This window comes from Emys orbicularis, chromosome 1 (assembly GCF_028017835.1).
Source record: "Emys orbicularis isolate rEmyOrb1 chromosome 1, rEmyOrb1.hap1, whole genome shotgun sequence".
In the NCBI taxonomy this organism is placed as follows: Eukaryota; Metazoa; Chordata; order Testudines; family Emydidae; genus Emys; species Emys orbicularis.
In genome coordinates this window covers 39,282,117-39,296,528 of record NC_088683.1, presented here as the reverse complement: position 1 = coordinate 39,296,528, position 14,412 = coordinate 39,282,117, and the positions used below count along the sequence as shown (strand labels likewise).

At 38.7% G+C, this 14,412-nt stretch overlaps 1 protein-coding gene and 1 pseudogene across 1 annotated transcript; both read right to left on the bottom strand.

Moving 5' to 3' along the window:
- Window positions 1-312: 312 nt before the first annotated feature.
- Window positions 313-14,331, bottom strand: CRELD2 (cysteine rich with EGF like domains 2). The gene is made up of 10 exons (XM_065419431.1): window positions 14,182-14,331; window positions 13,212-13,294; window positions 12,037-12,147; window positions 10,343-10,434; window positions 8,752-8,928; window positions 7,230-7,328; window positions 6,099-6,182; window positions 4,633-4,728; window positions 2,999-3,139; window positions 313-908 (listed from the first exon to the last, which is right to left on the bottom strand). Exons 1-10 carry the CDS (start codon window positions 14,329-14,331, stop codon window positions 850-852), a joined length of 1,092 nt encoding a protein of 363 aa, XP_065275503.1. The 3' UTR covers window positions 313-849.
- Window positions 5,379-5,478, bottom strand: LOC135873147 (U6 spliceosomal RNA; annotated as a pseudogene).
- Window positions 14,332-14,412: the final 81 nt, after the last annotated feature.

The following is a 14,412-nucleotide window of genomic DNA, read 5'->3' as shown; positions in this document are numbered from 1 at the left end:
CTAGTGAAAACATAGATTTCAAGCAATCCCAAAGAGGCAGCTGCTTACAACTATGAGCTCTTTAGTGCAGGGACCATGCCTTGGGTAGGTACAACATCTAATGTAACCGCTTTATTTAGGAGAAGCTTGAACTCATCTGGTTTTGTAGACAACTTTCTGAAGAAACATGCCACTAAGTTTGCTCAGATAGTGAGAGCACTTTTCTCCCATTACTGAAACTGCAAAGTAATCTCTCTCCTTTCGTCTACTTTCCCCTGTAACTTACATTTAAAGCAGAGCGTGGAGATATTCTGCAACTTGAGACACACACCAGTCAAAATAAATCTTTATTGAATGCAATATTAGGCATTCAGCTTTCATTTAAGACAAGAGTTTTCCAAAAAGACTCCCTTTTACAGTTTCTAAAAGCCAAATTCTAGTATAGAAAAAATATTCATAGCAGAAGTCCCCAGATGGTCAGTCCATTTTGTTTGAATTATGAAGTTCAGCATAAACTTAAGCCTTTCTAAAAGGATGATCATTCCTAATAGATGCTAGAAAGAGAAATAGGCAGTTTGCTTAAGAATAAACTGTTTTTAAATCAATTACACCAATTCAAACAAATTCTATACTTTATCCATCTAGAGTGAGGTTCATAGTTTGAGGGTTTTATTAAACCTGTATAAAAGTGGCATTTATTTAAGTGAATGAAGAAATGCAGCTGGGAGGGCAATTCATCACTATCGGTTTCCAAAATAATCATACCGGCAACCTGAATATTCAACACCATTTCCACAGAACATCAGGTAAACAGCACTTCAGTCCAATAATTTAAAGTGTAGATATTAATGTCTTGCTTTGGAATGCAGATCATAAATCCTCATGTCCAGCAGATGGAGGTGCAGTTGCCAATGTCTCTACTTCTTCTCCTATAAGAAGGGTCTCACTTAGAATAAAGCCTCTAATTACATTTTTACAATAAGTACCACCATATTTGTCACCTTTTGACTCTGGGAACTTACTGTGTTAAGAGAAACTACTCAAGAATATCCATCGAGAAAGAACCAACAACATGTGTCAAGTCATACTGGGGAGAGGCCTGCTTGCATTAGTCTCCTGGTCTTAGCTTTATAAATTGGTTCCAGGCTACAGAGCCTATGCTTACTTGAGCCAGTGTTTCTATATCATATACGTTCCAAAGGACTTAATTAGAATACACTTATAGCAGAAGCAATCACAATAGCAGCAGCATAGCTTTTTCCATTTTAAGCCTTTGTTTTCAGAGTATTATAATTTTGACTTAAGTTTAAGAATAAGCAATTCAGGTATTTTGATAACAAGGAGAGACACCCTCTTCCAATTAAAACAAAAAACTCTTGTACCTATATCCCAAACAGATGTGTAGGAGACTGACACTTAACAGGGAAATAAGGAGAAGTGCCTTTTGAACAGTCTGGTGACATTCAGAGTTATAACCCCATTAATTCACATTGTGAACATGTAATACATCTGTATTCTTTGTTAAACTCAAAATACCTGATCCAAAGCCAACTGAAGTAAATGGGAATATTTCTACTGATTTTAGTGGGCTGTGGGTCAGACACAGAGAACACAGCTAAGACTGCACATACGTGTGGCTAACTTAGCTATTTAGTGAAAATTATACTGAAAGCAAGCATAGCTCAATCCTTCATGACCTTGGGAAGGGTTAAGGAGTTAAGGGGGGGCTTCTGCACAATATGGCTCACATGGACTAATAGATTAAAAATCAACGGGGACCATCACCACTTAGTGTGACTGTCAGCTCCCCCATATTACAGGTCATATATTTCCACCCAGTAATGCTGGCATCAAGCTCAATAACGTGGTCAGATTAAAGCATCTTTTCAGTGGCTCTCAACCTTTCCAGACTACTGTTCCCCTTTCAGAAGTCTGATTTGTCATGCGTACCCCAAATTTCACCTCACTTAAAAACTACTTGCTTACAAAATCAGACTAAAATACAGAAGTGTCACAGCACACTATTACTGAAAAATTGCTGACTTGCTTTATTTTATAATTATATGGTAAAAATGAGAAATTGGAATATAAATATTGTACTTATATTTCAGTGTATTGTATATAGAGCAGTATAAACGAGTCATTGTATGAAATTTCAATTTGTACTGATTTCACTAGTGCTTTTTATGTATCCTATTATAAAACTAGACAAATATCTAGATGAGTTGATGTACCCCCAAGAAGACCTCTGTGTACCCCCAAGGGTACGCGTAACCCTTGTTGAGAACCACTGTTTCAAGTGACAGATCTGTAACATACATTAGTGATCTGTTCCAGTGGTTAATTTCCCTGACCTAAAAATTTGCACCCTGTTTCAAATTTGCATTTTCTAGCTTCAACTTCCAACCATTGGATCTAATTATGCCTTTGTCTGCCAAAATAAAGAGCTCTCAAGTATAAGATATCTTCTCCTTGTGTAGGTATTTCCAGACTCAGATTAAGTTCCCCCAGAGTCTTCTCTTTGAACTTCATGGATTGATCTCATTAAGTCTCTCATTGTAAGGTGTTTTCTCCAGGCCACAAATTCTTGTAGCTCTTTTCTGAATCCCCTCCAGTTTAACAATATGAAAGACCCTGGTATGGATTTTTTTGACACCTTACACAAGAGGGGCTCTCTCCAAAGGGGACAACAAAAATAAAAAGTAGTAGAAGGAAAGGTACTATCAAAAAGAAAGAGGACCAGTAGGACAATAAAATTAAATACTGATACTTCCTATCTGGGAATGCCTCCTCTACCCACAAACAACTTAAAATTAAAGACATTAAAATAGGAGGCCCAGATTAAGGGTTGATGGATGTGTATACATGCACCCACAGATGAAAAAGTGGAAGTGACTGGATACTCTCAGAACAAATATAGTGACAAAGCTGTAGAATATTCACAGCTTGTAAGCCTGATATATTAGGTATGCTGTACTAAAGTACTTTTAGTTTAAGGGCTTTTTTTTACGCCACTCACCTGTTTTTCCAGTCTGAACACAAATACCATCTTTTTCTTCAAAGCTTTCTGAACAGACACATTTGTAACTGCCAGGGGTATTAATACAGTCTTCATTTTCTCTTAAACACACTTTTTCAGCAAGGTTACACTCATCAATATCTAAAAAAGAAATTAACTGCTTTAAAACAAGCAATTGTTTCATTTATAGTGAAGACTGCTAGCACCCAGTTCCATGAAAGTATCCAACAATCAGCTACATAGGGGGTTTGCAAAGAACTTTCAAGACATATTTAATAATAATATATGGAGATATACCTATCTAGCTGGAAGGGACCTTGAAAGGTCATCGAGTCCAGCCCCCTGTCTTCACTAGCAGGACCAAGTACTGATTTTTGCCCCAAACCCCTAAGTAGCCCCCTCAAGGATTGAACTCACAACCCTGGGTTTGACAGGCCAATGCTCAAACCACTGAGCTATCCCTATAACTATATCAACAAGGGAAGACAAACATTGCTCACTTCCTCTGGATGTCAATGCACTTCTAGTATATTCATTTACTGCTCCTCAGTACTGAAGAAGGTAGAAATGCTGCCCATAGTTTTGACTTCTGTCAGAGTAACCTGTCTTGATTCTGCTGACTTCAGACAGAGATGTCAAACTCATTGGGAGGAGTGTGCTGATTCCATGTTTGATTGTAGTTCATGGGGTGGGATAAGTTCAGGACTTTGTACTCGTCTCAATATACAGCAAATCTCACAGATGTCAGTTGAAGATTTGCACAGACATCGAGGGGAGATTAGAGGCTTTGTGTAGTAAACTATTTTTTCAGTACCATATGGTCACATTCAGTAAGAAAAATGCTCCTCTTTAGGCCATCGAAACTTCTGCCTGTTTTTTTATCTTCCCTCCACTGTTTTGCTCCCTCTTTGTATGTACTCTGTTCTTCTCTCCAAATTTCCTTCTCCACAGCAACTCCCATTTCCACCCCTCAAGGGCTTCACTCCATCCCTTTTCCCAATGCTAAAATAACCACCAATGAAATAATTAATGTTGACACTGAAGTATCATCCTGGGGCTTCAGAGTTGCCACTCTAATTAGATTAATAGGAGACAGAGTCCACATGTCTGCAGCATTGTTTCAGGCTGCCTGCTAACTCTGGCAGACATGACAAACTACACTGTTCACATTTGCAAGCTTCCCTTTAATAAAAATTAAAGCTTAGAGTCTGCAGAACATGAGCATGTACAGTAATTCAGGTCAGAAATCATGAGGACTATATGTTTGACTCTCCTGAATGAGTTATCTTGTCACTATAATGGATATACCGGGAACAAACATTAAGTGTTAAATGCAATACCTTTTTCCCCTGTGTAGCAGTGTCTAGTCTTTTTAGGCCTTGCTGTAGATCAGTTTAGCCATATGCAGAGTGTCTGAATATTAGAAGGGATCTCTATTGTTACCTAAAACCAGTGGACTGCTGAGCTTTTTATTTTATGAAACATTCTGAAGCATTTCCAAACCTGAAGCTCTAACAGACTAACATTAAAGAGACACTCAGCAATAACCCATCTTGTATTCCAGCTTTTGGAACATATGTTGATCCAGCAAGTGCACTACAGTACATTAAGAGTAACTCAAAAATCCAACTAACCTGTACACTTTTCATCTTCTATTGTGTATCCAGACAAGCAGTTTTTACATTTGCCAGGACCTTCTCCTGTGCAGCCTACACAGCTAATATCGCATGCTAAAACAAAACACCATTAATGAATACTGGAATGCAGATGAGCTGTAAACAGAAAAGACTGCATCTTGAACTTAATATCACAAATTTACATTGGGGGTGGGGGAGAAGAGTGAAAGAAATTATAGTTCCCCAAATAATACTAACTTGTTCACATGTTCAACATGAAACCACCTATAGGCCCCTCCCCATCTCCCCCCAATCAGGACTGGGCACTATTATAAGGGTGCTTAACTGAACAATAGGACAGCCCCTGATGAGCTCCAAATTAGTTTCTTCACTGTTGTGCATTTAATTTTGTAATCTTCAATTTGGATTTTGGGGAGGAGGGTAATTCAGCTTCCTTGATTTAAAAACAAAACAAAGAATATGAAAAGAAACTGCCTGTGCTGGTTAATATTAACATTTAAACATTCTTTGTGGGCAGTGGCGGTTACCCATTAGTAAGCTGAATAGTTTCTACTATTTAGAATCATAGAATCTCAGCGTTGGAAGGGACCTCAGGAGGTCATCTAGTCCAACCCGCTGCTCAAAGCAGGACCAATCCCCAGACAGATTTTTGCCCCAGATCCCTAGATGGCCCCCTCAAGGATTGAACTCACAACCCTGGGTTTAGCAGGCCAATGCTCAAACCACTGAGCTATCCCTCCCCCCTAAATATGGAACGCTTCAGGAATTTGCGTGTCATCCTTGTGCAGGGGCCATGCTAATCTTCTCTGTATCGTTCCAATTTATAGCCAGACAGTTTTCTGCAGTGAGGGTTTAACATGGCAACAGTACATTAATTTACATTGTGACGACTTTGTGAAACAGAAAAAATTATATATATTAAGTTTTCTTCAAGCATTCCAGAAGAGTCCACTTTAAGCTGAAACCAAGCACAGAAAGTTTGATCAATAAAGAAAGTTTCGGAAAGCTATGAGCAAGGAAAAGCTGAAAATAATTAATGGTATTCTAGGTGTAACTATATCATCATTTACTGCTGCAAATACTATAAGAGGCTTTAAGTGTCTTATAAACAAAGTTGATTTATAATGGTGATGTAGACAAGGTTGTAACAAAATTGCAGTATGTGTCATTACTAATACATTCAGATTCTGAACACCAGCGACAAACTTCAAGACACACTACAGATGATGTCAATTATACAAACATCCCTCAAATGAAATATGAAAAAAGGAAGAGGACACAAACAGCAAATTCTCTTATTCTAACTTGTGGTTAGGACAGAAAAAAATTATAGTTAAATTAATATGGGTATTTTTGAAGCAGTAGTATTAGTCACGCTTGTCTAGCCGAAGAAAGTAAGAGAATTTGTTCCATTCTATATAGATCAAATATTACTCTAAATGTTAAGGTAATTGAAAGGAAACCTTTGCATATAAAAGATCCATTTGTGTTTAGACAGTACTGATCATCTTTGCAAGGAGAAGCCTCTACAGCACATTCATCCACATCTGAAACATAAGAAATGACACAGGTTATCTACAACTGTTGAATGTGGTTAACAGTTAGCATAATGTTTAAGTGTTAATCTTCAACATCCTGTAAGAACTACTTTATACAGGTCATGATCCAAGTCCTCTGAAGTCAATAGAAAGACTCTCATCGACTCCCATCCAATGGGGTTGCATCAGGCCCACAATGTCAAATTGTCCTGAAAGCAAAAAGCATTCAGTGCCCAGTATTAATTTGCCCAACTTGAAAATGTATATTTGACACTCAAGTACTAATGAAGCTTAATTCTGCTTAGAGCAGCAGTAAGACAGACACATCAGACTGGAATGATTTCAAGTTAAATAAAAAGCAACTGAGATTGAGAAAACCTCACATCCTGATGTGTTTCCAATTGCATAACACTTGGAGGTATGCATTCTCCTACACTAATCACATAAACACTACAGTAGAACTTCAGAGTTACGAACCCCTGAGTTATGAACTGATCGGTCAACACACATCTCATTTGGAACCAGAAGTACGCAATCAGGCAGCAGCAGAGACTAAAAAAAAAAAAAAAAGCTAATACAGTACAACACTGTATTAAATGTAAATTACTAAAAAAACAAAGGGAAAATTCAAAATAAGATTTGACACAGTAAGGAAATTGTTTCTGTGCTTGTTTCATTTAAATTAAGATGGCTAAAAGCAGCATTTTCCTTCGGCATAGTAAAGTTTCAAAGCTGTATTAAGTCAATGTTCAGCTGTAAACTTTTGAAAGAACAACCATAATATTTTGTTCAGAGTTACAAACATTTAAGAGTTTCGAACAACCTCCATTCCCAAGGTGTTCGTAACACTGAGGTTCTACTGTATGTAACTTGCAATATTCAGACAGTCACTTCTACCTCACTAGAACACTTCTACTTTTGCTGCTCCTATATTACCAAGCCAACAAAGTGTTCTAGGTGTTGTTAAAGATACAAGATTGAAGAGGAAAGTACAATACAGGATTATTTTTTAAAATGCATTTAACTTTGTGTTAGTGTGGACAAGGCCTCGCTTACCCACACAGGTTTCTTCCTCATTTTTGATCCAGCCCTCTTTACAATCCTTGCAGTCTTTGTCAGTTGAGCCAGTGCAAGTTTTACAAGCATCATGGCAAGCTGGAAAGAGATTTTGAGCAGTCAGAGCTACATTAACTTATGCTTTAAACAAATTAGATTTTCTTTCAAAGGTTAAGTCTTCAGGCAACCAAATATTAGGACTGACCAGAAACTACCTGATCACATTAATGTATAAATATTATTCTTCAGAATAAAATCTGAGTTTTTATAAACATCATATATATTATTTTATTTTTAACCCCACACACTTCCATTCACCCACTACCAAAATCTGACTACCTATAGAGTGGAAGAGAGCAAGCACTTTAACTAGCAACACTATATAACAAGCTGGAATTTTTGTTTTTGTATTTTGCATAAGTTTAATGAAGAATAAAGTCAAGTGAAAGTAACTACATGAGGTGCGACAGAATGTAGTTACTCACATTAGAACTTAGTAAGTACAGAGAGGTTGGCACCCTTGTGTTGAGAAGAGAGCTGTGAGATTATTTGATCACTGGAAGTGGTTAGAACCAATTTCACCTCTCAACAGAAACATAGCAACTCCTGCAACCCTTTGTTCACTAGCACAGTGTTGGAGCACTAGTTTAGTACTAACCCAGAGTAGTGCTACCTACTGAATCAGGTTATTCAGTTATTTTCTTTTTAGCACCCAATTTTGCTTTAGGATCCAATAACCTGAGATGGTACTGGCCTCAAAAGGCCTGGTGAAACATGCTATGCATCCAGTATTAGGATTTGATACTACTGGATAAATTTCTTTAGATCATAATATGAATCAAGTCAGATGGGGGAAAAAAAAAAAAAGTGCTACATAACTGCATTATAACACGGCCAAATGGTGCTACTAATAGTTCAGTTAATGTTAAGTAACATTTTTAGTTAAATCCTGCAATCAGGTTTTTTAAGCTACTAAATAAGTCTGCTCTTAACTGAATTGCAAAATTAGAGTGTTAGAATCAAGTTATACAACTGTGAGGTTTTTTGTTTTAGGTGGGACTTAAATGGATTTTGGCTAAAAATATTTTCAAGTGACCAGGATAGACTATTACACAGGCTATAATGTAGACCACTATATGGTAACCTACGGTCAAAATTTCATAGGATATTTGCTACATATTTTAATGTATTATCTCTGCAATTAAAATCAATAGTTACATTTAATAACTGAATTATGTTACAAAGTTACTTAAAGATTACTGTCAGAACAGATTAACAAAAAAACAAAGAACGTTCAGAAGAACGATTTGCCAGATCATCAGATGTTCCACCACAATGGAATATGTGCATGACTGATATGTCTCACTAAGACACAATAATCTAACCATTCTGATTTTTTTTCTCGTTTCTTGTCAGCTCATATCCTCTACTTGCATGATTTTCTAAGATATTTTATTTAATATATTAGAATTCTTAACGACTAACAAAGGGTTATACAAAGAGGTAAGCAAATGCTAGTTACCTGCACAAACAGAATGTGTATCATTTTTCAGGATGCTGTAATAACCATCAGCACACTCTAGACAAAACTCTCCTGTGTACTCCCTGTTACAACTGCATGATCCATCCCCACCTCTAGTGCCATCTCCATCACAGTGACCATTTTCATGGCAAGGCCTTTCTGATCCACCGCGACATGCTACAAAGAGGGTTAAAACACTGTAACTTAGAACTTTTCATTACTATGGGGGAAAAAAAAAAAAAAAACCTTGAAATTCTAAACAGGAGTATTTTCTATCTCCTTCCAACCCCAACCCTTCCATCACCCACCCATTCCCAAATTAGCCAATAAAAAGTGAGAGGAAATTTATTTTTCACGCTGGAAGATCACGTGCAGAACCTCCTCATTAGTTGTGTTCTACTCTTGAAACAAACAAACAAAAAAAGTCCCATGACAGGGTCTTACTTTTGTACTTCAGTATACAGGTCAATACCAATAATCAATGTCTCAGGGACATCTGACATAAAAATAATGTGTTTCAGATAAAGATTGGTTTTCATAAGAATTTTGGAGTTATCTGGAGTTTACCTGTTGTGCTGAATTTCTTTTTATATCATTTCTTGAAAAATAGATTTAAGAAAATAGATTTGCTGAAAAAAGGTAGCAAAGAGGTCTAGATTGAGGAATAGCCCTATCCTTTGCTCACTTGCACATACACATCCAAATGTTTCAACTCCAACCAGCGCCAATATAAAATAGCTATGTCCGTGCTACCTGCTTACTGGAGTTTTGACTAAGTTAATTCCACTTAAGTGAATTTGGGTTTCAGGAAGACAAATAAATTTCATGTAACTTGGAATTCATATAATCAGGCTTCATCTATTTAGCAACTAAGAAAAAGATAGTTGGATTGCGAAGAGTGATCAGATTGCAACTGCAGACAGGTATTAATGGCACTACTTATAGGAGAGGTCAATTTTTGAGCTAACCCTATTACCATGACATCACTTCAGAGGGCAGCCTTGGCCTGCCACTCAGCCAGGTCTGTAGTTCTCTCATAGATGCAGTGTCACTTTGATTTAACCCACTCCTCTTCCCACCTACTTCTCCTACTCTTTTCCCAGATTCACCTCCTCTGCTGCTGTTCCTAAACCTCTCCAGCTGCCTCCCTCCCATTTCTTCTACTCTTCCTTCCACCTGATCCTCAACTTTGGATTTGCCCGCGTCTTCTCCAGCAGCCTCCAGGATGCGTTGCTGTCTCTGGCCTCTCAACTGCTGCTCCATCCTTCAGCTACACTAGCTACTGCCATATGTGCACATACTTCTTGCTATTTACTGTACTGCTATTGTAAATATCACCACAGTATCTGGGCACTAACCCTTCTTTTTGCCTCACTGTTATGGTTCTGCCTGCTCAGCCCCCACTTCAAGATACCACTTCCTTCTCACCTCTTTTGATCTGGACCCCCATTAAATCAGATGGAGTCTCCAGCAAGATTCTATTTTTTACAAAGCAGTTCAGGACAGACAAGCATTAGATGACTGGATAAAACAGAACCAATATACTCATGGGCTTAAAATTACTGTAATATTTTTTAACTTAAATAAATACCAAGGCAGTCTGGTCCATATGTTCCAGCAGGGCAGCAAACTTCAGTAGTTTCTATACAAAACCATTTAAACAAGTCAGGATACTTCTTCTTTCTGTAGAATAAAGACATTCATTTCTTAAAAGGAGTAAAGATTCCTGTTTCTAGCTCATCACACAACTCAACAAAACTCTGTTTGAAATACACATGTTTAACACTATTCTCACCTTGGCTGACACTATTATAAAAAAAGTGAAGTGTAGTTTTGGAGGACAGAATAAAAATAATCAAAACATACAGATTAAATAATTTTAAAATGGATCACAATTGTTTTCTGTCAACAATGGAAAGAGCTATCTTAATTCAGTGACCAGTTGCTGGAAGCCTTCCGGAATCTGATGGTATTCCAAAACCAAATTACTTTATTTAAATAATGAAAGGTGTGTAATAAACAGAAAAAGTTTAGTTTTTGTAGCTCTCATTTCATATCCCCTGACTTAAAAAAAATAAGGGGAAAGGTAAACAGTGAGGCAACAGTCCAATAAGCTAATTTTTTTTCTTAAGGTATGGAATATAGTCTACACCAGTGGTGGGCAACCTATGGCCTGTGGGCCACATGCGGCCCATCAGGATAAGCTGATTGTGGGCCACAAGACATTTTGCCGACGTTGACCATGGCCAATGGGAACTGCGGGAAGCGGCAGGCTGCAGGGACGTGCTGGAGTACATGATGAAGTAATACAAGCACAATTAGCCCTACTAATCCCAGGTTAAATTGGCAGAACTGGCAGTTAGAGGAGCTACTTTTTTACCTGTAAACTGAGAAAATATCTGGAATTATGAAGAAGAGACATGGAATCCTACAAAGCCATCCTCACTGAGTATGATTTTTATTTATTTATATTACAGTAGTATGTAGAAGTCTTAACCATTGATCGGGATGGGAATAGTAACAGAAACCATCGGATTGTACCGAAGACTATTAGAAAAATGCTACAAGTTCACAAGGGATCAAATCCCTGGACTCACATTAGCATCAACCTCCTATACAGTGAGTTAGTAAGTCAGGAAAACAACAACAAAAAAAGAGGCAGTATGAACACACTGCTTTGTCTTCAAGGCAATGTTCATCTAGGACAAACAACCAGAAACTTCACAGGCTCATAGATCTATCAACTCATCCATCCAAGGTAAACAAAACAATATGCCATTTATTGTGCATTATCTTTCAAAATTTAAGAAGAGCTAGGTCTTTTTGCTCAAGGTACTTGAATAGAGATCTCAAGATACTTTTAAGAAGAAAGGTTTGCCAGGGTGTCTTAGCTAAATTACTACCTTTCTTCATTGCTGTACTGCATGCCGATTGGGTGCTACCTTCCAGTCCTGAGATTGCTGCATTTCATAATACTTTGCGTATAGAGTGCTTTTAGAGCCTTTGGAATGAAAGGTGCAGTATAAATATAAAATAAGCTCAGAATAATATCATGGCTACACTATGAACTTTCTCCACAGTTTACCCTGATTCCATAATCCTAACTGAGCAGTAACCATAGAGAAAAAAAATAGTAGCTTCTTACTGAGTTATTGTAGCGTGGAGGGGGGGGGAAAAGTGAGGCTGAGCTATTCTTATTGATCAGACACAGGATTTAGTAACGATGGATTGTCGTCTTAGATTTTATCCACAAATAAAGACCTCACTAGAGATTTTGTTACCTACAGTTTGAACCACCAGTTCTCTATATGTTCTTCATGCTCTTCTACCATGTTGTTGCATTCAAAGTTACTGCTGTCACACAGGTTCTCTATGATCTCTACAAGACGGATTTCACTAGAAGTAAAAAAAGTTACAAGTTTAAAATTAATTTAAGAATGGTATGTGATCACCGAGTATCTAGACTCCAACCTCTTAACGTTTATTACATGATCACTTTGTGGTGTGATTTGGGCCAGTTCCCAAATATAGCAACAAAACATCCCCCGCAGAAGCATAAAGAGTTAGCTAATGTTGCATCATCAACTAAGAAGTCAGCACCAGTGAAGAACAAAATCACAAGACCCACTTTAATTTTACCAATTATATTTATAGATTATAGTGGGTTGCAAAGGAAAAAAAGAAAACATTTTCAACCTCAATATTTTAAATATTTATCTAATGTAAAATCAGATATCGACAAGCAATATAAATCCACAGCTTTTGTAGTAACTCAAATCTAGAAGTTTCACACTAGCATCTTATTACCCAGAGACCAAAATTCAATATTGAATTTGCAGATAGGGAGAAGACTGCAATTCAGACTGGCAGGTTTTTTATCCTGCATATGCAAGAAATGGGAAGATAAAGCATAAACTGTTCTAGCACTGTAACAGGGAGAAAGTCTGGACCTTTGGATTGCTGTCTGTCAAAGTTGGTCCAATAAAAGATATTACCTCACCCTCCTTATCTCTTGAATATCCTGGGACCAACAATGCTAAAACAACACTGCATTCTACAATAGTGCAGGCATTTAGGGAGCGATTCAGCAGTTTGGGATTAAAATGAAGCCTATGATAGCTCTGACAGCGGAAAAAAAAAAAAAAAAACATTACTCAATAAATTGCTAAATAACCTCACAAGGTTTTCAACAGCATGAGATAATGTAGCTTAGTTTTTGGTGGTGTTGGTAAAAATCAGATCGAGGGTTAAAACACTGGACTGTAGTCTCCACCAAAAACTGCTAATACCCCTGGAAGTATCAAATTGGTTGCATTTTATCAGAAATCATTAAGAACACATAGCTTTATTTTATTATTCTACAAAATATGTTCAATATTTATGCTTTTGTACAGACTGCTATAACATTATGGCAGATGAGAAGCATGGCTTAGTCATAAACGTTCATAGATATACTGTACCTGGATTCATACTTGGATAGGGTTTTCTCTTCCCAAGCAGTGTTCCCACCACCAAAATTCTTTTTTGCTGTATCCGCTAATCCCTACAGAAGACAAAATACTTTTTAAAAATAAGTTTTATTGAAACAATTATCCATGTAGACCTTTACTATTAAAAAGTAATCACATTTTAAGTGTAATAGGCAAGCAATATTTAGAACTTCCACAACATGCAAAGTTGTGATAGGTGCCATACAAAAATGTAAAACAAGATTTTGAAGCTTACAATCAAATGTTATATGAGACAAAGGGATGAAAGGCAGCAGGGGAAAGGGGAGAAGACAGATGGGAAAAAAGGTAAATTACAATGGTACATGGTGCCTAGATTATTATTTGCATAATAAGGTTCTGGAATAGTCTTTTATTAAGATTGGTTTCCTGGCTGCCATATGAGAATGTGAGTGAAATCCCAGCCTCACTGAAGTCAATGGAAGTTGTGCCAGGGAGTTCAATGGGGCCGGGATTTTATCTCAATACACGGATATATTTTCCCACATGTAGTACACACTTTCACACACACACACACACACACACACACACACACACACACACCAGAAGAGCCAAGGTGACAACAAAGACAACAAAGAGCCGGAGCAGACTCCTTACCGCAGCTGGCGCACCACGCCGGGCGGAGAAGCCCTTGAATGAACCACTGCCCAATTTGCTGAAGTCTCAACCCCCATTAGCTCAGCAACCCCAAGAAGAGATGCGAACTGAGCATCCCGCCCCAGTACAGCGTGAGGCACGGACCGCCCCTGCCTCGCCAGGCGCCCCGGACCCCTGGAGCGAGGCTCTGCTCTGGGAGGTAACACAAGGCTGGGAGCCTGCCCCGCTCTCGGGGCCCCGGACACCTGGGTTCCATCTCCATGGACCCCGTGTCCGGCTGACGCCCGCCTCTGCGGCTCCCCCGGCCGCCCCCCGCGCTGCCCACCTGGTTGAAGCGGTCCGCGATCCCCCGGCAGGTGGCGCAGGCCTGGCGGGGCCGCGGCCCGGCGCCCAGGGCAGGGGGCAGCAGCAGGGCGGCGCACAGCACCAGCGCCGCGGCCACCGGCGCACTGCCGTGACGGGGGCAGGGTTTCATGGCGCGGGGCAGGGGGAAGCGGGGCGCAGCCGCCCCTCGCTCAGGAGCCGGCTACCGGCAGCGCCACACGGCTACCTTAGC

Coding starts and splice junctions, on each gene's coding strand:
- CRELD2 (XM_065419431.1), bottom strand. CDS start 14,331: ATGAAACCCTGCCCCCGTCACGGCAGTGCGCCGGTGGCCGCGGCGCTG. Junction 13,295..14,181: donor TCGCGGACCGCTTCAACCAG/GTGGGCAGCGCG, acceptor TGTCTTCTGTAG/GGATTAGCGGATACAGCAAA. Junction 10,435..12,036: donor GAGAACTGGTGGTTCAAACT/GTAGGTAACAAA, acceptor TTTATTCTACAG/AAAGAAGAAGTATCCTGACT.